The 25,208-nt window shown below is 37.9% G+C and overlaps 1 protein-coding gene across 3 annotated transcripts in view; it reads right to left on the bottom strand.

Moving 5' to 3' along the window:
• TPK1 (thiamin pyrophosphokinase 1) overlaps positions 1-25,208 on the bottom strand; it is a 289,743-nt gene that overhangs the window by 211,286 nt on the left and 53,249 nt on the right. For 2 of the 3 annotated variants that reach the window (XM_057365315.1, XM_057365313.1), the window contains exon 2: positions 21,416-21,490. The exons of the other annotated variant lie outside the window; for it this stretch is intronic. In XM_057365315.1, coding sequence (XP_057221298.1) covers positions 21,416-21,490 — 75 coding nt within the window. The remainder of the gene's footprint in view (positions 1-21,415; positions 21,491-25,208) is intronic. 3 annotated transcript variants of the gene reach the window in all.

The raw sequence follows: 25,208 nt of genomic DNA, 5'->3' as shown, positions 1-25,208 counted from the left end.
GTTAAATTTTCAGCTGTTTCTGCCTTCAACAGACTCTCAACAGGTAAAATCTATTATTATTTTWAGTGGAGAAGACTCACAATGGTGACTGAAGGAGGAGAGCGAGAGGTAAGAGCTTCTTCTGGTTTTGGCTGCCTGCAAGGTCAGAGSAAAGATAGGCACACAACATTAGCAATGCAAAACACTCTACTCCAGATCACTTCCCTTACTGATCTGCACTTGACAGTCTCCAAAATTCATTCCAGGTAAYATCTACTCATTCACTGCCTTGCTTGAGACCTACAGCTTGAGAGGATTTTATAAGCAGAGTAGAGTGAATTAGAAATGGATTTGTTATCTGTGTTTTTATACACAAGAACACCCAAAGCCTTTTTCATTCAAAGCAAGAACATCAGGAAATCCATTCCCTCTTGCTCTACATCTCTGAGGGGTCCAAATGAGCACAACCACTTGCTTTTGTGAGTGCAGCGTACTGTTTGATGGCACACTCATACAGCTTCTGCTAAATTCAGCCATTGAAAGGAAGTGCTAGAACACATTTAAAATAATGGAGGACAGTGAAAGTGAGCCAAGAAGTGGTATAAAATTTTCATGTGAGACACTCTAGTGTGCAATAGCAAATTTAAAGGGCCTGTCCATCAAATGACCACCAAAGGAGCAATTCTCTGCTATGCATAGAATCATATTAAGTCAACTTTATTTTTATATACACAGGCAATTAATAAATCTTCAGGTAAYACACAAGCATTCTTCTCTTTCACATTCAAACCCCTAATGAACCGTGGAATCTCATCTGGATCCTCAAAAGAAAATTAAACCCTCAGAACGAATGTTAGCACAAAAGACTGAGACAGAGAGCAGCCATATCCCGTACTGTCTACTATGCTAGCAGTTCACTAGTAGAAGGAATTAAACCAAAATACTTCAAAGATTTCATGTGAATGAAAAAACTCTTTTATTTAAAAAAAAAAAAACAAAAAAAACCACCAACTCCCCTCCTATGAAGGGCATATTCAGTTTTAGTTAAACTATAAAAGCACAACAATGCACACCATATCAGGGTATTTCCTAGGCTAGGATAGGCATCAGCCCTCCATTCTCCATGCCCTAACTTTAATTCTCACTTTTCTTCACAGAATTAGAAAGAAAGAAAGAGAGTAAGTAATCAGGGATACCATCAGTTTCTCCTTTTTTTTTTTTTTTTTGCACTAAAAGGTTTGGTTTTGCTAAGGAAGCCTTTTGTAGAATGGAGAAGAATAAAGCAGATACTGTACAATAATATGCAACAATATCTAAAAGCCTACATTATTGTAGTCAATTATATTATTTGGTCCTAACTTCCATTATGATCTTCGTCTATGAGTTTTAATTATTTCCAGCAACAACTAATGAGATCAGAGACCATAAAAAAACCTAAAAGACAGATAGTTTTCTTTCAGATTAGAAAGGTTTTAAAAGGGAAYTTTCCACTTCATCTCGGGAACAGAAACCTCTTCCTTCTTTTTCTTCTGAAGAGAACATGCACATAATTGTTATGGGTTTTTGTTGCCATTAGTCAGGTTACACAAAACTTCATTACAATACTTCACTCTCTCTATCCACTTGCACTTAGCACACATTGATTTTCATCCCATCTTTTTAAAGGAGGGTCAGCGATCACAGCTCTGTTTTATTTATTTTCATCAATACTGGTGTGAACATGTATCACATTGGAGGGGAAAAAAAACCAAGAYGGGCTGATTGTTAACTGTTGCAGAGGAGAATAAGGGAGGAAAATTGCAACCATGCAATGCTGGTAGTTCTCCTAAGGAATAAAACTTCCAAAATCTCTTTCCTGTGGCTCACAATCAGTGTTTTATACAAGGTGGGGTTTCTGACATCCARTTGAAAACTTATGCTATAATTTCAGTGAGATACTAGATGAGAAACTAGTGGGATCACCAGTCTCTCAACTAACTACCTATATTCACACAGCCTAGAGCACCTTATTATTTTTGATATTTCTATCCCTCTCTCAACATTAATTGACCAATCCATTAAAAACTTGTCTTGAAAGAAAAACAGCACAATCATATATCTCTTACATCATGTAACTTCACATAGCTGTAGAAAGAACAGGCTAGTTGTTAATTCTCATCAGTTAACAACATCTGTCACGAAGAACTGCAACATCCTCCCCAAACATGGGTACAGAGCACCTTGGCTTATGCWCCTGGACTAGTCTTGGGGAGCAGCAGTGTAGTTTATGTGAAACGATGAACTGTGATGTGGTCAAGGTCGGGCTGTAGGTAATGTTTTGCATTGTGCTATGGCTACAACAATCCAACGCTTTACTCTTCACCCTAACTGCACTGTTTCTGGACAGCCAACCTTGTGGGGATAAATTATTTTAATTTTACAGATATATATCAGAGATTATTACCCACTATTCAAAAAATACCCATGTTGCCAGACTTCCTTCTCATTTTACACTGGCATTCACTAACAATGATCAATGAAGGAAAAGTCCTGTATCTCTAAATAAACCAGCTAGGTTTCTTAACAGCATACTTATTTGTTTGATTTCAGTTATCATTAACCTGTCCCAGATTGCAACTTTTATATGATGTTATTAAGAATATTTTAATGTATTGCCTAGTGGCTTTTCAMAACCTGAATTTATTTCTGGCAATAAGCAACCATTAGCCAAAATACAAGTATCTAAATTACAAACAATTCCAGGTCGGAGAAACTCAACATCATTAAAAGGGAAGCATCTCGTGATTCTTGTCTTAGGTACGGATTTTACCTATTTTGTTATTTGTTGATGATTTAAATATATATATGTAGAATTTTTCCATGGCAATAAATTGTTTAGTAATAGAAATTACTTGGATCCAAGGAAGAAGSACTTTAGAAAGCTGCTCAACAAAAGAATATTCCACAAGTGGATATAAGCACTGCTAGTATATGGAAAGCCTTGTGTTACCCTGCCACAATATGGACCCAAGAGAAAACATAGATGAAAACTGTACATTTCTATCCACTGAAATATATAGTTTTTGAATACTGGGTAGCTCAAGCACCACTGATTTAGTAAGAAGATAAAATAGTTTAAGTTAGAAATTTTCTAGGTAATTACTACACTCTTTATTATTATGTGGATTCATAGAAAAGAGTTTGCACTATGCAGTGTATRCCCTTAACTGAAATATTTAAAATGCAGGAATTTGAAGTGCTATATTAAATACCTGCACAGGTTCTGACTTGCCAGTGTTCCCACTCACAAGCTGCTGAAGTCACCCAAGCACCTGCCAAAATCGCAGCTCTGATGCAACAGGGAACTGAAGTGTAAATTTGATCTGTTAAGTCACAGCCCTCTTTGTGCATGATCAGCCTTTACTCCAACCAGCTTGTCTTTCATAATCACCAGCACCGTGTTCTTGTGTAAAATGACTGTCATCTATCGGCATCAGACAAGCTCATTTAATATTTTACTGAGTTAATCCAGGTAYATAAATAATCTACACACACTTCCTTCATCATGGAGGTAAGGTAGACRCAAATTTGTGAATAATTATGGTTGCATAAATTATGGTTACATATACTGCAACAAGATAACCATAAAAGCCCAATTATCTCACTCGTGATTTCCCTGTGGGATATTTGCTCATTTCTGGAAGCAAGRCTATGCTTCTTTATGGAGGGTGTAAGCATTGTTTTAAATCTGGCATTAAAACTCACACCCATYGTAATAAATACCCTTCGCAATGACAGTGATTGAGAACCTACCAGCTAGTTGAAAAGCTGMCTACATTCCTGAGAAGTCCACTTAAATACAAATCCCATCCGCTCCTCCAAATATCAATTAAGATGCAAAGATCTGACCTTAAGCAGAAGTCACAGCCTCTGGTGTCAGCATCCACCAACTACTCAAGCATGATATCAATTTGTGAGTAAATTCTTGGTGAGTGAATGTGAAGTTCTCCAGGGAGAAGCCTGAAACCTCCAGATATTAACTATTTACAAAGCCAAATGTGAATAAAAGGGAGGCTCTGTGTGARGAAGAGCTGTATTGTCAGAAGCCAGGCTGAGGGCACACAGGAGGTGTCAAAAAAGGATGCTCTTGGCAAGCCTCTATGTGCCAGATGAAAGGGAAGCAGAAAAAACACCCTGGGCTTACAAGTATGAAGGGGAGCAAAGGTTCAAGTACACATGCTGACCCTGATTCATCCTGCCTAACCAATCCTAAAARTCTCTGCACAGCAATACAAAGGACAAGATAGAAGACTACTCAACAGGGTGAGTTGGGTCAGTATGTTAGTGTCAGCACTCTGAGTCACCTTTCTGGAGGTGTCTCTACCTCTCCCTTCACCAGGAAAGACCCTGGACAGATAATGCAGATGCTTCAAATCAAATGATGTTGAAAAGTTCTATTTTTAAGAACAGATCAGTGTTTCTGTAGCAGGAATGTCCTTTGTGATTGTCATTGTCACAAATGATCCTACTGCAACATAGAAAGGATAGTTCAGTAATACCAGTGCAGCATTACAGTGATTACAACAGCAAATTGGAAAGGACAAAAGGAATCACACTCGTGTTAGTCTTGCTATGGTCTGGCAAAACTGGATCAGCTCGATTTTTTTTTTTTTTTCCCAAAAACCAGAATAAGCTTATTTTCACCCAATTTATTTTCCAGACGGTGTAAGCATTATCTTAAAGCTGGAACTAAAACTTGCACTATTGCAATATATCACAATGACATAGAGATTGAGAAGCTACCAACTTTAGTTGAAAAGCTGACATTCCTAGCAGAGCCATTTTATYTTACATGTTCTACAGCGCTGTTTCCCAAGTTTTTTTTCTTTTCCATAGCAAAGGCCCTTTCACCCCACACCACAAATTTGCTTCAAATGAAAACACTAAACTAAGTACTTAAGGTACTACTTCTCCCACGACCTCACCTGAGAAGGGATGGTAAGATTGACAAAAATGCACCATTAGAACCAGCAGAACAAATGAGTTAAAGGATCACAGCATCCCTGTAAGTCAGTTCAACTTACCAAGCAACGAATCAAAAAGTTCCTGCTTAAAAGACATTCCCCTAAGACTGGAGGTTTTTGTTCCTCACACAATAGCTGGTACTGACATTGGATTCTTCCTTTATTCTATGGACATCTTGTTCCCTCACTGTCAAACTTTCATCTTCCTGCAAGGGACAATTTTTAGCATGTTTTCTACTAAACTGTACTTATTAACCCAGTTGCCCCAAGGATGAAGTAAATCTCCTTGTGTCTCCTCCCTTTTCCCAGAAGTGTATCACCAGTTCCTGTCACAGAACTCTCCTACTACCTGAGGAAATCAGCTAGCCCAAATCCTCTTAAAGAGCAAATTTRTCTTGCTGCAGACCCAAATTCTATCRATGTCCCATGTAATGAACTTGTGCWGGTGATAGAATGGAAGACCCAAAAGGCCCCTTGGAGCATACACAATCCATTTTGATAAAGCAGGGCAGATTTCACTCTCTTTTAAGCCATACTTCCCAGGCTTACTTGTCTCAATAAAACCACAAAATTCTAGCACTGCCTCTGTCCTCCTTCATTCAAGGGAGATGCTGTTTCACTACTATTCATCCAGCCATCCTTTCATTCTACTTTTAGACTATGTTCTGTAATTACATTAGGTGCTTGTTTATTCAAAACAYCCACCATCTCTCTAAGCCTCTCTTTGTAACAAGCTGCCAGTTTGGCTCTCTGTTCAGCTGATTCCCATTATCTGGCCTACCTGTCATCTGAATATATTTAGTCTCACCCAAGTAGTTTTGATTATCAAGATTTTACTATGGTCTAATTAGTGACATTTTTATTACTAATTTGTCACCCAGACACTCTCAGTCACATTAAAAATTCCTGCCAGCTTCTCTGAAATTGCTGCGTGCTTGCAGACTTTTTCTTTTCACACAAGATCAGCTAAGCATTTTTATTGTGCTGGATCTTTAGAGGATTTTTAAAGAAACACTTGGAAAATAATTTTAAGTACAAGGATGCTTTTGAGCACCACAAAGAGGGTGCACAGCCCAAGGAAGTAATATGTGGTATWCTCCACCTCTCAGACATAGGTTTGAATATCACCAAGATGGACATAAAAGCCATCCGACACCTTTAGGTCATTTTTGTTTTATGTCTAAAGGTAGGGAAATGGTTGAATGTCAGAATGTGACACTTCTTCACATGCCACCTACCASTCAGCAGCAACTCTGGGGTAGTTTCTAAGAGTTTTCCACGCATGTGGCTGGCTGTGCCAAGTGAGTCCCTGAGGAGCTGCAAGAGTAGGACAAAACAAGCAGGAAGGGTGAGGCTGGATTTGGTGAAAGTCTGCCAAACTCTACCTGAAACCCAGCCCTGCACATCTGGAGTCAATACAGACATCAGAACAAAACGCTGCAAGTTTGTATCTCTGTTTTGAKCTCTTGTAATGTGTCTGTCCTTCCAATTGAATGAAAGATGAGGTTTGCACCCACATGTTCTACAACCCATTGCTCAGGCTGACCAAATTCAGGCTGTATCACTGCAGCTGACTTCACCAGGCTCTGATGTTTTCAACCACTAGATTTAAATCCAAGATGTAAGCCTTCCAGAACAGCACAMACTGGTGAAGGGAGACAATTTCTGGAGACAAGTATAGCTACAAATGGTATTTTAAATTACTAACTCAATATTATACTTGTTTTAAACAAAATCTGTCCTGGAATTTAGAATGCAGCCACTCATTGCTTGCAAAGGACTAATAAACAATGGCAATATGCATCTTATAAAACATACTGCTTGTGCCTTTAACTGTTAATTACATAGATAGCACCAATTATAAATAGTTCTGAAGCAATCCATTAACCAGATGGCTTTTAGCAAATCAGAATTTATTACTCTTTTATGAGCTACTTATAAAAATGTAACTTTCAGATAAAGAATGTGAAACAGCTGAAGCAGTTGACCGTATCTGTTTTCCGTTATAGCAACTTTGAAGGTGGGGTGAGGGAGGGAAGAAATAAAGTGTCCTATTAATGCTGTACAGACATCTTATTCCTACTGGAAACTTCTCCCTTCTTCTCCTAAGGAATGAGAGCTCTTGCATAGACTTTACTGCACTGGGGAGTGATGAGGTCTATTAGCAAGGGCAGTGAAGGTGGCTGAGGATACCACGTCTTCCTGAAACTGTGACTGAAGTCAAGGAAACAACTAATTTTGAYATGAGTAGGAGCAGGACTCCTGTCTCAAGTGCCTATGGCTGCACATAAAAGCTAATGCTGTAAAATATCTGAATAAATACCTGAGTTTTATTCATTAATTTATTAATTTCTTCCTTGTAAATCTACTGAAAAGCATAAGATTCTGAGTGAGACACATGTACTTTATTTTCAGCCCAAGCCATCAGCATTTGTTTATATTTCTAAAGATTTTACAATAGAGACTTTGACAAGGTTGCAGCCCATGTATTCAGAGGCGATCCACGGCACAGGAGCATAGGAGAGAGTTAACTTTCAAATGTGTCGATAAAATCCATGTCACAATTCTTACGGCCTAAATAATATCAGTGGGCAATGAACTGGAATTCACACTTTAATAGATTAAGCTTTATGGAACTAGATGGAACTTTAATAGATTAAACTCCAACAGAAATTTGGCAGATAAAAAAAGTTGAGATTGAAAAATGGCTCCTAACACTCAGGATTTATTTTACTGCATTCCTYCAAAGAATCTTTATCCAAGTAAAGTGTCACTTGGGAAGGCGTTGCTTTTGGGGTTTGCCTGGATGAGCTTTTTTGTGGAAACCTGAGACTCTACCATCTTGCAAATTTGTGATTTATTCTCCTACACAAGCTGACATCCAGAATGGTATGCCAGCTCATCATCCACAGCCCATCATGCTTTAAGGAGATAGGCACTGAGCCAAGATTTAATGAAGTCACAGAAAATCTAACCAACGGTCACAAGACTTACAGTCTTTTGCCAGCAAAGACTCAAAGAAAATTTATCCACCACTATTTTCTAAACATAAATAAATCATACAAAAAAAGATGACCACATAGCCATAAACAACCTTCATAACTGATGAAAGCTTTTGGCCTCTTGCCTTATCACACTCAAGCACTTTACCTAAGTCTTGAAACCATAAACTTTGATGTTTAAAACTACTTGATGTTCAAACTACTTGAACAGATCTCAGCAGCCATCAGGCACAAAAAGAAGACTCATGATATTATTGACACTCACACCTTAGCATGACAGGATCTTTTCTCAACTTTCATTTTTAAATGAGGAAAAGAAAGTCTGGGGACCTCAATTAGATAAACATGGGGTTTTTTTTTCATTATTTGAGTAGGATTTTCCAAAGAATTGAAGGCAATGAAACTTGCCAATTTTAAATGGCACAACTTCTCCAGGCTATTTTGAAAAACCTTTCCTTATGCTTATTTATGCTTGGGTATATTGCAACTTCCACATTTCTCTTGGAATGCCCAAATGTGTGTGATACTTTCACACACATATACTGTGTGAAAATACAGTGTGTCAATCTTCACCTTCAATGCCTCTCTCAGCTGCTTCTAGAATGGATTCAGAATGCCTTTTCTAAACAAAATAAACCTGTCCTACACCATTAGCAATAGACTGGAACAGCATCCTCAACAAAAAGTGTTGCTTTAATATAAGTAAATAGAAGAGCTGGTTTTCAGCCCCTAATGGACACAGGGGCAATTTGTTTACTTTAGCACTATATTTCAAAGGCTGAGTGAACAGGAAGATACCCCAGAAGCACACACATCATCCTGGTACTGGTTGGTCAGAACATGTATGTTTCAAACTTGAATGTGGTGCCAGATGTTCCTTTCCACTGCTTCCATCAGAATCCAGAAACATCTGGCACTTCAGAAATATCACACAGGGTATGTACTTGCACTGCAATTGTGAAACACAATTCTAATTCTGATGATGAATCCCAAACAGAAAATGAGGTATGACATGAGAACCAGAAACATCTCTACACTTAGAAGAATCTCTTATGTGGCCTATAGAAACACATGGTTAAACAATCACTCCAGAGGTGTCCAGAGGAGTTCTTCCATATAGAAGTCAGGGAAGGACTCAGTGCCCTCATGCAAATCTATGTCCCACTTTCACATCCTACTTATTCTAGATTCCCTGGGGCAAGACCAATATCTCCTAACTGATTGTAGAAAAATAAATCACTGTACTCCCAAGACAGCAGGGACTCAAATTACTTTTGACCTCTTCACATGGAGAGGTTTCCCAAGCCAAAGCTCAACATTATTCAGCCTGTATCAGAGTGGTTTGGACCCTAATGAGATCATTATTTCTTACCATTCTCTAATCCTAAAGTCTTCAGCATGAAATCATCAAATACACTGATATCCACTATCTACTGGGTCTGCAAATGACTTCTACTTCCCATCTGAGTGTCTACAGTGGCCTTGCCCTCTCAGTAAGGAAAAAAGAACATCCACACAAGTTCCTCTTTTGCACATTCAATAACTGTGTCTATGAATGAAGGAAAACACATCACCAGGCCCCCTTCAGACCACCATATTAATTCACAGGAAACAGTGATATTCTTCTTATAATGCAAGGCTGGGAAAAGTATCACAATCAAACTAGGAGTAAGACTATTKGCCTTAAAACACCCCCAAACCATTCCAAACAAAATCTTTTGCAGTTTCCTTTTAACAGTGCATTTAGTTTGCAGGCAATGATTGTGCCATTCTTCTGGACCTGGGAAAGATACTCGTTTACTGAAATACAACATATAAAATGTAAATTTGATGCCCTGAAGCATCTTCAAGATCCTTTTCCCCAACTTTTACAGCTAGTAATAAGGATTATCAACTACAGCATCCTGCGGTACCTTGATAAAGAAGTGGTCTGGACAGTTTGATGCTACTGCATCAGCAAGGACAAAGGTTCAGAGCGCAGTTATTCATGATATTATAAGCAGTCCCAGTGAGATAAGATAGCACACTCACCAAAGAAAAAAACCAAAAACATACACACACAAAAATGCCAAAAAAATCCTCAACCCCCATCCCCTAAAAAATTCCCCCCAAAAAGCCTGCTAAGATTTGCAGCAACCTAAACAAATTTTGCACACCTCTAAATTTAATATCTAAATGAGAACAGCAGCAGCATGCACTTGCAATATAAAAGAAAACTCTTTTAGCAAAGATTTATTATGTTAATAACACTAGAGCCTACCTATTGTCCACATTTTTAAAAAGGGTACTGCATATGTATATTCAAATTGCCAGACATGAACAGTGGGTCACAAACAAAACTTAAAGTTGAACTGTGTCAGCCAAATTGATAGTGCATTTATTTCTACCCTTTCTTATGCATTTTGGCTTAGTCAGTTCTGCTGCCAAAGCATTTCTAGAAGGTGAATATAAAGAATAYCAAGCACTATAATCACTGAATGAAATGAGTGATGCATTAACGCTCACTCAAATCTGCAGATCTAAAGAAAAAGCAATAAAATTAAATGCTTGATTTAGAAGTAATCTTAAACACTTAACTGATCCTAAATTAAACCAGGAAAGCAGACTTTACAAATCATTGCCAAGACCATTAACAATCTCCCTCTCAGACAAAAGATCAGCTTCAGATGCCTTGTTAATATGTATCTGGGTTTTACAAAGTCCTAATGAGAATGTTGCTTTCTGACAAAGGTGCACAGGCCTATGGAAAAAGAGGTGGTCAAGGAAAATGACAACCACAGCACATTCCGAATCAGACGATAGCTTTTCAGTCTCCAGGGACTTCACCTATTGTCCTTCTGTYGMTACATARAGAAGGAAAGTTTGACATGGCTAAYGGGAAAGGCTTGAGAGTAGAAGACAACACTGAATTTAAACAGAACAGACTAACTATAGACTCCATCTACCACAGAATTTACTTCTTGTTTTTGCAGTACAATGGCCAAGGAAACAGAAGAGAAAACAACCTGACATCTGGGCTCCTATTCCAGCCTCCACACCTTCTCAATTTTAGATACYTAGCAGGTATATTCAAATTTCTGTGGAGATCCAGAAGACAACTCAGATCTCTGTCCATTGACTGAGGAAAATACTGGCATCAACCTAGAAAACTAATAAACTTTGGTTAAATATCCCAGGTTAAGAGAGATGCACCTGGAGGACCCAGCCCATTACTACTCAAACTTTAAACTTTGTCAGTGTGAGATTCAGTGGACATTTACTATGTCTCATGCAACCTCTTCTGCTTTCTCTTCCTCAGGAAGCAGATGTAAAGCCAGATTCACAAAAATAAATATTTTTTCTTTTTTTTTAAAAAAAAGGAAAACTGTATTGATCAGATCACATTTATTTATATTATAACACCACCAAAGACAATGTATTACACAAATTGGAAGAAGTAGTCTACTACCTTAATATATTCATATTCTCAGAAATTAAAACTGGCTACAATCCCTCTTGTCCTGACTTATTTTTTCCCCCTAAACATGATGGATTATATAGTAAAGGCCTGAGTACTTGGGCATATTCCTCATGCTCTGCTCTMTGTCTCACTGTAACTTCTAAAACAGTTATTCAACTTCAGTCTCTGAGTCTCTGACTAAGCAGGGAAGTGGAGTGAACCTAACAGACAATTTTGTGAGATATTCAGAGGGTTAAACCTGCTCAAAGTTCTTCATAKGACTACTACTGCTGATAGAAGCTTCTTCTGATGCTTTAAAGCCTTTCCTGCAATGTAAATACCTTTTGATACTTTAGAACTGCCTCACATATATTTGCCAAAATAATTACACAGCTCAGTCAAACAGAGTTGACACATGATCTATGTCACATTAAGGGCAATTAATTTGGAAATGACCAAATGTTGTGACTTGAGCACATTTTGCTGATATTTATCACTTTCTCTAGAAACCTCATCAGCAGTCACGTTCCAGATCTGTAACTACTGCACATCTTTCTAGCAATGAAAATATTTAAGTCTGAATGACCACAGAGGCTTCTTCAAATGCAGCATCCATCACAGAGGACACGATTTTCCACATTTATTTAAAACTGGGATAGGAAAAAATAATGGCAAAAATTAGAGAGAATTAATTTCTACACTGCTTTTGTGATACAGGCTTACCTAGAATTCTTCTAAAATTCTTCAARTTTGGAAGGTTTAAGAGAATGAGAAAGTATACTGTACTTCTGCTTTGTAAAGGTTTATTCATAGTCATGCTCTGTGTAAGGAATAAGGGACTTAATATTTATCCTCCTAGGAAAAGAAGATATAATTCTCATTCCCTTTATCTTGGATTAGCTGTCAAGACAGCAAATGCACTGTTCAAACATTCAGTGTTTTCAATGGTTTTAAATCAAGATGAAACATAGGCCAAGCYGTTAGGATGTGCTGCATGACTGCACGTTTCAGCTGCTCAGTGCTCAGCTTCTCTCCCACTCCTGGGTTGGCAAAAGGAAAAGTTAGGAAACCAGAGTCCATTCAAGATGGTGGCTTAGGCATCCAAAACCAGAAGAAAATCAAAGTCTCTTACATCTGGTATGATTTGGGCCAGACACTGCACTTAACATCACTTTCTTTGTACCTCAAAGGACTTCAAAGTCCAATGGACACACCTTAATCCTGCACTAAAATATGAGCTGTTGATGTTTTGTTGAACCATGTGTTTTCACAGGCCAAATAACTTACTCAAAATTCTTTGTAAAAATCTGAAATCTATTAGTAACATGTAGAATTAGCATATCCCCAAATTAATTTTAAGATATTATGACAGCATATTACAAATTTGTGTTCTTTCTTAGGACACTTACGTTCTCAAATAGGGCAGCCTAGAAGCACTCTGAGCCTTTCCAATTCGTTCACTTCAAAATGTTTGGGGCCTCTTCAAAGAATTGYAATGTCAAATCARTCCCTCTTTCTCTTTTCTCCCTCAAAAGAAACACATTTCAAGTGTGCTGCTCTGTTACTATCCAGTTTAACTTATCAATTACTCATAGCTTATTACACCTCACAGACACCATAACACTATGGACAACAATGGCCTACTGGAAGCTCAGACCTAAAGGTAAGTGCTTGCTGCAGGTAACATCAAGAAGCTTGAAAGACAAGGAAAAACTTTGTAWCCTGCTTAACAACTCACACTGCCAGAAACAGAATTCCCAATGAGCCAGACCTTGCACTCTGAACATAAGCAGCAAGGGCTTGACAGGGCTGGGCTTTTTCAAAAGAAAATCCAACAGGATGATACTCATACTCCAAAGTACCAAATTATTTCAGTGCTAAGGCAGCTTACATTGAACCAACATTGATTCTTGTGGTTACATTAAGCTTTATTTCAGTGAAAACRGAGGGAGACCCTCTCTAAAGAAAGAATTGTATGGAGTTCTGACCCAAAATAATACAAAATAACTGAGGGAATGTTGATATCAATAATTTCTACATCAGGCTGCTAGCTTCCAACAATGGAAGATGATAATAAAATACCCCTAAAAATTATAGGTTGTCCCCATCATTTCTGAGGTCAGAGGAATTTTTCCCAAAGAGGAACTTATGACAATGTTTTGTTTATGTTCCAATGTGATTCACTGTCAATGAAACTAAAGACAGGCTGATATACATCATCATGGTCTCCCCAGAGTACTAAATAAAGAAACATTAATTTGCAAGAAAAAAGTTACAATAGTAATAGCCACAATACTTGTTCCATTTCTATATGTTAAATTTTGGCTAACATCTGACCAAGTATGCATTAAAAAAAAACCTCCTATGTTGTTTTCTAAATGTAAATGCACAGATTATTTTTAGTAACACTTTTATATAATGCTGCAATCTAACAAAGCAGCCTAATGTACAAAATAGAAGAGRCAGTGAGTAGAGCAGAAAAGTTAGCTATTTTCTGACTCACATGAATTTACAGTTCACTTTTAATATTTGATAATATGGATAAGCACAAGACAGCTTGATGAAAAACCATTCAGATGACAAAACCAGTGATCCAACATCCATATTCTCAAAATACTGATGTCCCTTCAGGCACTGAACATAGAGAAGGATGCACATCCATCAAGTAGTTAATAAATACAAGCATAGTCTCAATTTATTACAGAAGAGTTACACTGCTCACTGACTAAGTTACTCATAATTGCAATTACAGTAATAAAGCAATCAGAACTTTTAAAATTAAAAAACTGGAAATATAACAAGACTCAGGCAAATTAAAAATACAAGATCCACTTTTAAAAAGCAATCACCATTAGAAATAACCACTGGACCAAGGTGAGCCATTTGTACTACTGTGGGCTTCTTGGGATTTTTTTTTTTTTTCTTTTCCCTCTTATTAAAAAAATAGGCTTGTCTGCCCTAAGGCAACCTTGGAGTAAGAGAAAAAGGAAGACTATAATACAATAGTTTGATCCGAAGGCCATCACAGCCAGTGAGAAGACCCTGACACCAGCAACCCTAGATAACATCCATATTTTACAAGACCTTACACTTCACTCTAGCAGTGGATTCATGCTAAGCTCTAGCTATGAAAATAATACTTTTGCCCTGTAGTAACTCCCAGAGAAACAATCTTTTTAAATGCTTTTCATGGTTTAGCTTGAGGCAGTGAAAATGCAAGAGTGCCTTTTATGGGATCAAGAACCTGCTCTTTTCTGTCACAGGTCTTACTWATGCTAACCTCATGCATTCACCTCTGCTCCCTGGGTTCATTCCCAGGACCATTGCTCTTCTTGAATCTCTAACAAAATGAGCCATAAATCATCTTTTTTTTTCTATTGCCTTATGCTTCTCTTTCTGCTTGGGGTGCTCCAAAGCATTCTCCTGACTATTTTCCAAAGCTCCTTTTAACAGTCCTCCAGGAAACATCGTGGTAACCAGATATACAGCATGATGTTATCAAAGGCTTCCATACAGCAAATCTTGTGACAATAGAACTCCCCTAAYGGGATTTGCATCCTGGCTTCATAGAAAAAGCACTGGTATAACCTCCCATTTTTTTCTTGTGCTGTAATCATCTGCTATGCTTCTCACTAGGACTTCAAAGTATTTCTCTATGKTTCTGTTACTCTGAACTTCAGCTCAGCAGGGTTTAGTTTTTCAAAGCATCACAGAGGGGAATCTTAATTACTCTTTTCTTTTTTTCTATTTTTCAAATAAAAATTCCTTTTAAATCTCAGAATTTCCTGCTGCTGGATTTGCAGAGAGCTAAAATCAGCAACAAAAGACACAAAGCCTACTACTTCTCAAATTTTACCTAGAAACCTCATTCTGTCACAGCATCTACTATGGGGAGGGAACTTGAACTTGAGGTGCAAAAGGCTTGGAAGATCAGCTCTGTCCTCAGCTTTGCCCATAACTGTATAAAAATTCACAAAAATCAATGAAACCTACCTTTTAAATTGTCCACACACTTAGGCTATRTCTCTCAAGAGCCTGAATTCTGAACCAGAAAGGCACTAAMAATAYATGTGTCAAAGCAGGATAATTTTAYMRTATTTCTGAAGYTTTAAGCTTTGTTTTTTACAGATAAATTTAAGCTTCCAGTAAGTTCATCACTGAAAATCTGGTAGATATCAAGCTTACACAGGGAGTCATAGGCAAAGCATAATCTACAAAACTCTCTTCCCAAAATCCCTGCTGAGGGATGAATGTCCTAAGATCCAGATCCTACTTCACACCTTAAGTCCTGCATCCACTTTTGTCTTGTCTCATTTCAAGAAAGACATTGAGGWGCTGCATCATGTCCAGAGAAGGGTTACMAGGCTGGTGAAGGATCTGGAACACAAGTCCTATGAGGAGCAGCTGGAGATGTTTACTCTGGAGAAAAGGAGGCTGAGGGCAGACCTTATCACTCTCCACAACTGCCTAAAATGATGGGGTCAGCCTCTTCTCCYTGGTAACAGGTGACAGGATGAGAGGATGTAGCCTCAAACTGCTCCAGGGAAGGTTCAGGCTAGACATCAGAAGGAATTTCTTCATGGAAAGGGTTTTTAAAGATTGGAATGGGGTGTCTAGGGAAATTATGAAGTCACAATCCCTGGAGATGTTCAAGAAATTAAGAGCACTTGAAATAACTTCTCTCAGACTCCTGTAGTTGAAGGACCTAACTCACTGCATGGAATCCAACAACAGGCATATCACCRTAACAAAATGTTTAAATCTAAATTAAGTGGCACAGAATGTCAAATTCAAACTATTAAATACAAGCTAGAAATTATATTCCTGTTTTGACTCAAATGTGGGAAAATGAACTTCATAGGAATAGAATAGAGCAGAGTCCCTCTGTTCTCAGGGGAGTACAGAGTAGTTTAGCTGAGGCCCACAGCAAGAGTTACTGCTAGTCTGGATGCCTGCTGGAAAGTGCAATAAAGCATACAAGTCCGTGCGACATCCCAATCACCATTTTTATGAACATTTTCCTATTTATTAATAGTAGCTGCTTTGAATTCCCTCAAGTTTTATGCCAACTGCCAATTCTGGGTCCAGCACAAGCTTGAGATATATTACAAGTAAGTTCAGCTAGAAATGAAAATAAAAGGTGAGAAAAAAGCTCACCATATGCCAGCAAGGCAAGTTAATGGATGACAGGTAAAAGGGCAAGYGAATGGCTGCACATACCAATAATTCGGGAAGTGTAGGTGAGTTCAACCCCTAAAGACAATGAGGAAAAGGTATCAATCAGAGAGGGAAAAAAAAAGTACCAGGGTAAGTCAGGTTATTTCCCCTGCTCTTATCAAAGTACAATATCTGTTTTTTCTTCTCTGAGACATTAAAACTCTTCCAACTAATCTGTTACCTTCCCCTCTGTATATCTGAACTGATACCTGACCTTTGCATTGCACTTTTATCTTATTTCCTGGGATGCATAGATCTTGGACCCCAACCGAATACATTCAAAATATCAGTCACCAATTATATTGCAGACAAAAGCATAGGGAACAAAAAAAGTATGGGAGCATATGGCATTCAAAGACAGAGGACTCGGAAATTGATGATACAAATTAGCACCTTTCTGACTTGATTATTTAATAAGATGAGATATTCTGTAATGCACAGTCACCTCTAGGTGCTAACCAACCGTTCATTAGCAGCATTTTCACTGAACCGTAGGCTGGCCTTGGCAGGAAAGTTGTCTGATGTTCAAGATGAGATTTAGAATGCAACAGCTGCTTTGATTGCTGCAATATGGGTATTGATAGAGACAGAAAATTGCAAAAACTGAAGTTTATRGATAAGCCATCACAACAGAAATAGTCAGAAAATACCATATACATGAAGACAATTTAACAGAACTACACTGCTACTGTTGAAGTTGCTTTCTGTTATATCAGTATATAGAACCCACATAAAACATAGACCTGAAAGTGAGCAACATTCCTCTTTCTGGAGTTCCTCCATTTTCATGATCTACAAGGTTTCATAAAATGCCTATGTACTACGAATATGAAGTGGCTGATCATGTTGTCTTTAGAGCAGCATAGGAAGACAGAGCTTGACCCCAACTGTCTTTACAAGAAACAATGGTCCATGGAAAAGACTATTTAGGGATGCACAGATCCTGAAGGACAGACATTTTTGCAGCCCAGTTCCAGAGTTGTCTCTCTTCTTCCTATCTACTTGTCCAACATTAAATGCACCTCCCCCAAGTAAGGATTCAGTCAGCCCATCAGCCAAGGACTTTTGCCAGTATRAATGGCTAATATTTAAAGTAGTTCAACAAGTTTTGTTTCATTAAAAACTTCCATGGGAAGTGTTTACTTGTGGAAAGAAATCACAATCCTTTGGAGGAAGGTACAGTAGCCAATGTATCACAACCATTGTGAGAACTAATGTGAGAACGAACCCASGAATACATTTTCTTACTGTAAAGCACAACTTCATCAGATTGCTGTAGAATGTTGTCATTTCACTTTGACTTTAATCTTATTTTCCAGAGCATAAGTCTTTGYTCTTTACAGCTCTCATCATCAACATTTAAAAATGGGAAGTACTCTGCAATGTTTAGACATTTAACACCCTATCATAAAGCAGGGCTATGAAGACAATTCTGGATCATTTGAGTAGCTTATAGAGGTAATGTTTTCAGAAACAAGAAAAAATTCCAGATCCTGAACTTAAAACTGTTTCACTGAGGTGATTTCTCAGCACTGCAATAATTCTCCCTCATCCCTAGGGAGACATCAAAAAACCAGAGCACTTTCAATCATTACACACAGCTGAAATTCTTGGCATAAGTAAATCATCRCATTTCTGATTAAAGAGACTTTAAAGATCAGAATCAAAGTCTCAGGAACTTTCATTTACTCCCCAGAAAGCCCATTCTGCTTTCTGCCACTAAAACCTGGGCTTCTGTACTTTCAAACTTAACATAAAGACAGCTTCAGACTTTCAACTCCCAGTCAATTCTGTGAAAGATATATTTACATTTGAAATCACTTACGTAGTCTGAGAGACTAACTCAAACTGGATTTTTTCCACAACCCTTTTGTTTAATTAAACAAGATGCAAACCAGGAGCTAGAAACTTTCCAAAAGCAGGAATTCAGGATGTGTGACAGTGTTGTTAGGGTAAGGCCCACTGGATCCAGTCTTCCCTATAGAAAACTCACAGACAGAAAAATGTGCAGCTCTGAGAAAAGCAGGGCCGAGTCTTCCATGTATTTTCCACATTGCATATTCGCCTTTATTGACCTATTTTCTTTTATTTCTCTTGCCATTTGGTTTGTCCCCTTCTCACTATATGGAACCCAACAAATCCTTCAGGCAACAATCAGTGTTTTCTGCCATATTAGTCTTCATCCTGCTTTTGCAAGSTATCCCTTCTCCAGCGCTTCATCCATCCATACCACATGACTGTACCACACACCAAACAAGTGGCTATGTTTTAGATTGATTCACTACAGTAATAGCCTGAAATCATATAGTTTTTAGCTTGTACTGCTTCGCTATTGTCACTTATCCACCTTATATGGCAAGAATGGTAAAAATATGTCCCCTGAAAGTGATGAAATCTGATTTCAGTGTCCTTCACAAAGCACAGGGATGGAAGTTCATGCAAAACTTGTACAGACCGAAATAGTTCTTTTGAAAGTATGTCAGTAAAAATAGATTTCACACACGTATGTAATAAGACAAAGGTTAATTAGCTGCAACCACTTTTCTTGAGGTCAAGAGGAGTTACACCTGGGATGATTTTAGCCTAGAATAGCCACTTATGATGTGATTTTTTTTTTTTTTTTAAACTTAGGACATAGCACATCACACCATTTCTACTTGACAGTAAAGTGACAGGGCTAATCAAAAAAGCTATTTCCATAAGACACAAACTACTTGAAAATAACATGTCTCAGCATTCTGTACTCAGTATAACACTCAAGATTTCTGTAACTCAGAGAGGAGTGACAATATTTTAACTTCTTTTTCCTTTGCATTTTTCTCTTCCTTTCCCCACAGTTTGTGTAGATGGCAATATTCTGTGGATTAACAGCCACAGTATTTCCTTCTCATCTCTCCTTTATGAGACCTCAAACACATACAGCTGGTCAAGAGGTACTGTTCCTAAGGATGATTCATTCAGAACTTCTTTCAGTTTCACATACCAAACTCCCCAGGTTCTCCTAGTCATGCAACAGTCTCTGTAAAGGTCCTCCAGAAGCAGGACCCAGATGGTCTGGTAGTCCACCAGTACTGTAAGCCARGCATTACCAAAACCTTGTCCTAAATTCACTAAGGTTTACTGAAGCTGAGATSCTTTGAAGAAAAAACRTTTCATGTTTACCATGGAACCATCYCCATCTATCATTTTACTTAGATAGATAATATCCACCGATTTCTTAAAGTTATCTATCAGCAAAAGTCTTAGTAGCTTAATTAGGACTTCTGCTCCTCTCACAAACTCTTAAAAAAACTATTTACAGCACTACTAATCACTGTCCACACAGTTATGGTCAGAGAACAGGAACCCATTGAGGTAGCTTCAAACAGGACAGTCTTCGGTCTACTAGATTTTATCCAGCTTCTTATTTCAACCCTTTAAAGAAGGAGCACTACAGTTAAAGGCTCATCAGTGTTACAGTAAGAAGCACTCTATGCCCCAAGGTTTGATCAAAAGAGGAAGACAAAATTCCAAAGGACAGACAAAAGAAAAAAAAGTCAGATCAACAGAATACGGCATAAAAGCAACACATGCAAGGTCCTACAAGACATTAAATAGTGACATTCAGAAACTGTGCATGTCTGGTTTACTGGTTTTCTTTTTTAACCCCAATCCTCAAAACAGGAAAGGTGGGATAGAGAAACAAGATCAAATACTTCACCTTGTTTCCTTCTCTAATACAAAGTAGATATTTCAGTGTATCTTTTCAGTGTATCCTTAGGCAATAAATGAAAAAATATGTAGAATCACATCTGTAAAATAACTGGACAGCCCTTCCACTCAACATTTCTTATTTTCTTGCTGATTATGCAAAATGAAAGTGAGTCTGTTTGGGGTACAGCACTTGTTCAGATGCTTTGAATCATCTTGCACAACTCTTGTCCTTTTTTTATCATTCCTCTGGCTATATAGGTACCTAATTTGGRTTTGCTGGAATTAATGCTATGAATACATCCTGCTCACTTCATCCCTTATTCCAATTCCTTTTAACTGTACAGCTACCCCCTGCCAGTCCTTACGCCTATGGGGCAGCCAAATATGACTATGTGCTACAGTCAGTAAAGACTAATCTCCCTGCGAGGTTCCCATCCTGGGAATAAGTTGGAGACACTTCCTGTGGTTTTTCAGAAAGCATCTGAAGGACTACATTCCTGCATGGAGGAATTAATAGCTTCAAGCTTGTAAAGATTTACATATCTCCACAAATGTCAGTAAATCTGAAGCTATCATACCAGAGACAATGATTAGCACTGTGCATATTTAACAAAGGGGTAYTGAAATCTGATTTGCATATTTCTGACAAGCATGCAAATTCCCCACCRCTTTCACAACTTAATATCTACACGGTTCATTTTATTTTTATTAAATTTAACACATTCCACTGATGACCTTTAAAGAAAAGCTCACTTCCAGGCTTTTAAATGCACCACTGATCTGCTACACTGTGTCAGCCAAACAATGAGAGTTCCTAAGACGCTTCTGAAAAGCTACACTCTTACACAGATCAGTCCACAAAGTCCCACTGACGTATGCAATGCAGGGTTGCAGAATCTGCATAATCAGCTCATTTGTGGCATTCATTAACAAGCGATATAMTCTGCCAATTCAAACCCTCACCAGAAGGTTGCTCTAGCAAAGAGGAAATTGCCACACTGCAATTCAACAGATATGAAGTACATCAGCTGGGTAACAGCTAAGAAAATAGGCAAATGAAGATGTATGTAAGWTATTATTACCTCTGCTCCACAGACAATGAAAATGACCTTTGTTGAAAGGCTGGTTCAGAATCAGAAGGCAAAACTTCAGGTTCCCTGTAAGATAAATGTTGGTTCTTATTAGCAAGAATATTGATTTTTTTTTTAATCCTTTTTTTTAGATTTAATTTTTTCCAGATTAATTTTAGTCCAACCACCTCAGAGCAACTCCACTAATTTCCTTACTTCTTAGGTATTACCACTGTCAGATTGAGAAGCTGTCAGAACTTCATAATATACCTTGAAGTTTGTAAGGTTTTACTAAAGGTTTAATTTGTAAGTGCGTTTTACTTACTGAAAGCCATCCTCAACAGGATCCCACATCTATACAGCTCTCTCATTTAATCTCCAATTTGCTGCTGCTGCCTGGATGAAGCAATTACTGACATGAGCTGCACCCTTATCTGTGTTAATGGAGAAGGCTGGAGGAGACTCCATTTAAAGATCTCAACCTACATCCAATATTCCACCCTCCTGGAAGATGCAGAACTCTTACTGCCATCAGTGGCTTCTGCACCTACGTTTTCATATCATGTAGAAGCTCCAACTGTGGTAGATACATTACAAATAAAGAACAAAAGCCCATGACCCAGGAACATAAAATCAAAAGCCATTAAAGCAAAAGTGTACTTTAGCCTGTTTTATCCAGGTGACACTGCAGACTAAAAATCTCAGTGGATTTACCAGCCCAACCTGACTGAGCTCACAAAGCCTTCTGCCCTTGCAAAACGTGCATTGTGAAGGTYGATAATAAACCTACAGATGGAAAAGCCTTAAAAGAAAAAAGGATTTATTATATGACACACTTTGAATTCAAAGAGTAAATACATAAATCTTTTGATGGCTGCCTGTGGTGGGATTTGCATTATTTCACTTCCTAATTATCYTGCCAATCATATAGGAATACAAGTTTCCCCCGGAGCTTGATATCCTTAGGCAATMAAGTTAATGAATATTATTTGGTCATGTGAAGCCACTGTAAATGAAAAAAGAAAACCTCTATCAGTAGAAAGTCTTTTGAGAAGATCCGGTACAGCAGGAGGCAGAAGGTTACAGAAGCCTGTGGCTTAAGCCATATGATATTATCAAGGAAAATACAGCTGATCAAAGTCCTGAAGTTGAYGGAACATCTAGAGACGGGAGTTGGGAGATGCAGTCTTTAAAATAATTAATTAAATGCGTGGCTAGGAGAATGAAGTGAAGGTTAGCACTGGGATACCACTACTCTGTATCTTGTACACATTTCCTTTTGAGTGATTTAGGGCTTCCCTCCCCACTGACTCATTTGATGCCTCAGTTTCCTAAAACAGAGGCAACAGTATTGTCCTCCTTCATAATTATCAAGAGAAACATAACTGAAAATCTAGATGATTTTCAGTCCAGTAAAAAGTCTACCTGATTATCATAGCTCTTCTGCCTGGTGCTTTCAAATACCTTCCCTTGTGTCTTCTGCTTCCATCTTTGCTGACATAGTCCTCACTTCMATTTAATTCATGTATATATAGGGGAATAAACATTCATGAGGAATAAATGGAGCGTCTGAAGGACCAAGTAAACAAAGGAAATTAAGAAAAACCTTTTTCTTCATCTAGTCCTAACAGTTTTACCTTGTCCTTGAACTTTAAGGGAAAGGTAGAAAACAATACATTCAAACTAAGTGCCAATTTCCAGCTGCCTCCCTAAATGGGACCTCAGCAGCAGATCTCCTAATGATTGTTAAGTGAGAAAGGCTGCCAACTCCTTGTATTGAACATGATCATCTAGCGGTGCCCTCCACTGACAAGAGCCAGCAAATATCACAGGTTATGCTGCTGGTAAGATAACACAAACAGACATGGGTGCTGTATGCCTATTCTTGCTGGGGCATCACAAAAGGCATTTCTGTGCCTGTTTTAAACCCTTAAGCCATATCAGCATATGAAAACAGCCATAGATTCCACCTTTTTTGCTCATCAGAAGTGCAGTGAGACCTGTAAGAGCTGCTGGATCTTACATGTTCAGCTGTTGCAAAGAAGCCAAGAAGTAGATGCCCCTAGCACACACAATTAGGAGACAAGGGTTGTTTGTTGTTTGGGGTTTTTTTTTAAGTACAGTTATGGGTTGAAAAAGTGGAGAAATGGAAATCATTGTTTCGCCTGCTTTTAGAGCAGTGAACATTCCAGTAATTTCAAACCAGTCATTTCATGCAATTAATGCATGATAAAATGCTATGATTAATGCTGCCAAAATTAGCCTAAATGTCAATATTTTAATGGTGCCTGCTGAGTTAATATAAAGGCACACAAGACTCAGTCCTCAGTAGATGTAAAACAGTAATAAAATTGGGCTGCAATAATTTACAACCATTGCCCTCGAAACTATTAATAAATTGAGACATCTGATGGCAAAGACCACGTCAACAGACAGAATATGCAACATCCATCACTCTGAGAAAAACTGATGAGAGCTCACTGCGCCACTGCTCGGAGCACTCCACCAGCTATTCATYTGAAAACAAATCTACTTCAAGGCCATTTATCTTTAAAAGCCCTTAACAAATTAGGAAGCCTCTATCTCCTGGACTGTCTGTCCATTTATTTTTCACAAAGATAATTAGCAGCCTGACCCAACCATTAACGACATTGTGCTCTATTTGGACTAACGGGAAAGAGGATTCTGTAAGCAAGAAATCAGCGCAAAAATAACCTGTTCCCAGATATAGATACCTCCACTGAAGAAACTTCTGTGAKCCTTTTGCTAAAGGCAGAACAAGTTTGTCTTTTGCACAGTTTCTTCCATTTTTAGTATAATTTTCTCTTTCATTATGTACTTTTGCAGCTTTTCAGCCTGAGCAAATTCMACCATCTGCAGCAAAAGCAGAAAAKAATAAATTCCTCCCTACAAATCCACCAGTTTATTCTTGATATTTACACCAATACAGAGAACAAATGTAGTGAAGTCTTACAGTCAAAGTCCTCCTGTAGAGGAATTAGCCACATAGTAAGGTCTGATTTCTAGAGGAAAGGAGGACGACTATATGAAATTTTTACTTGCTTTTAAGGAACCAAATTCTTCCCCCCTTTTGTTTTTCTATTGGACGCTTATAAACCTTGCAGTGTTACATTTAATACATTCATCTTACAGAGTATGTATTAAAATGTACAAAACTACGTGAATAGGCAGTTATATGATAACATATAGTTAAAAAAAACCTTTTAGCAGACTTGGAAAATGTCTAATCTTTGAATTAAGTTGGATCACTTTTATTCCTGCTGGAAAACTTTCCCAAGTTACAAAGCAATCAATCAACAATGCCTACAAGTTTCTACTGGCACCATTGCCTCATCTTTCTGAAAACTTTTTTCTTTCTCTTCTTTCAAAAATTATTTAGCTGAACTTCTTTGATGAAACTTTTCATGGTTGCTTTGAAAGGACTTTTATAAAAAGTATTATGAACATCCCTGATAGCCTAGGCACTGCCTATGAACTGACTTTTTACCACATTGTAACTCACTAAGAAAAATTTCAATACATTTTAGAGCACAGATTTGCTATTCTATTCTTCTTGGCTTCTCCCTGTCATATTACACTCATCTAGCTATTTTATAAATATKTATAATATTGTTATGCATTTTTTATTGATTTTCCCTTGCCACGTGCCAGACTTCAGGCTGTATGTTGGGCACAAAGCGTATGCAAAAGGCATATATATTTTTAAATACAACATTTTCTCTGGTAGCCAATTAAATAATATATGCCACTTTGCTTCCCTGCAGTGTTAGAATCAAATTAGTAG

Source organism: Malurus melanocephalus, unplaced genomic scaffold, assembly GCF_030028575.1.
Source record: "Malurus melanocephalus ecotype Western Australia unplaced genomic scaffold, MMel_1.1 scaffold_51, whole genome shotgun sequence".
In the NCBI taxonomy this organism is placed as follows: Eukaryota; Metazoa; Chordata; class Aves; order Passeriformes; family Maluridae; genus Malurus; species Malurus melanocephalus.
This window is presented reverse-complemented; position numbering and strand designations above follow the sequence as displayed.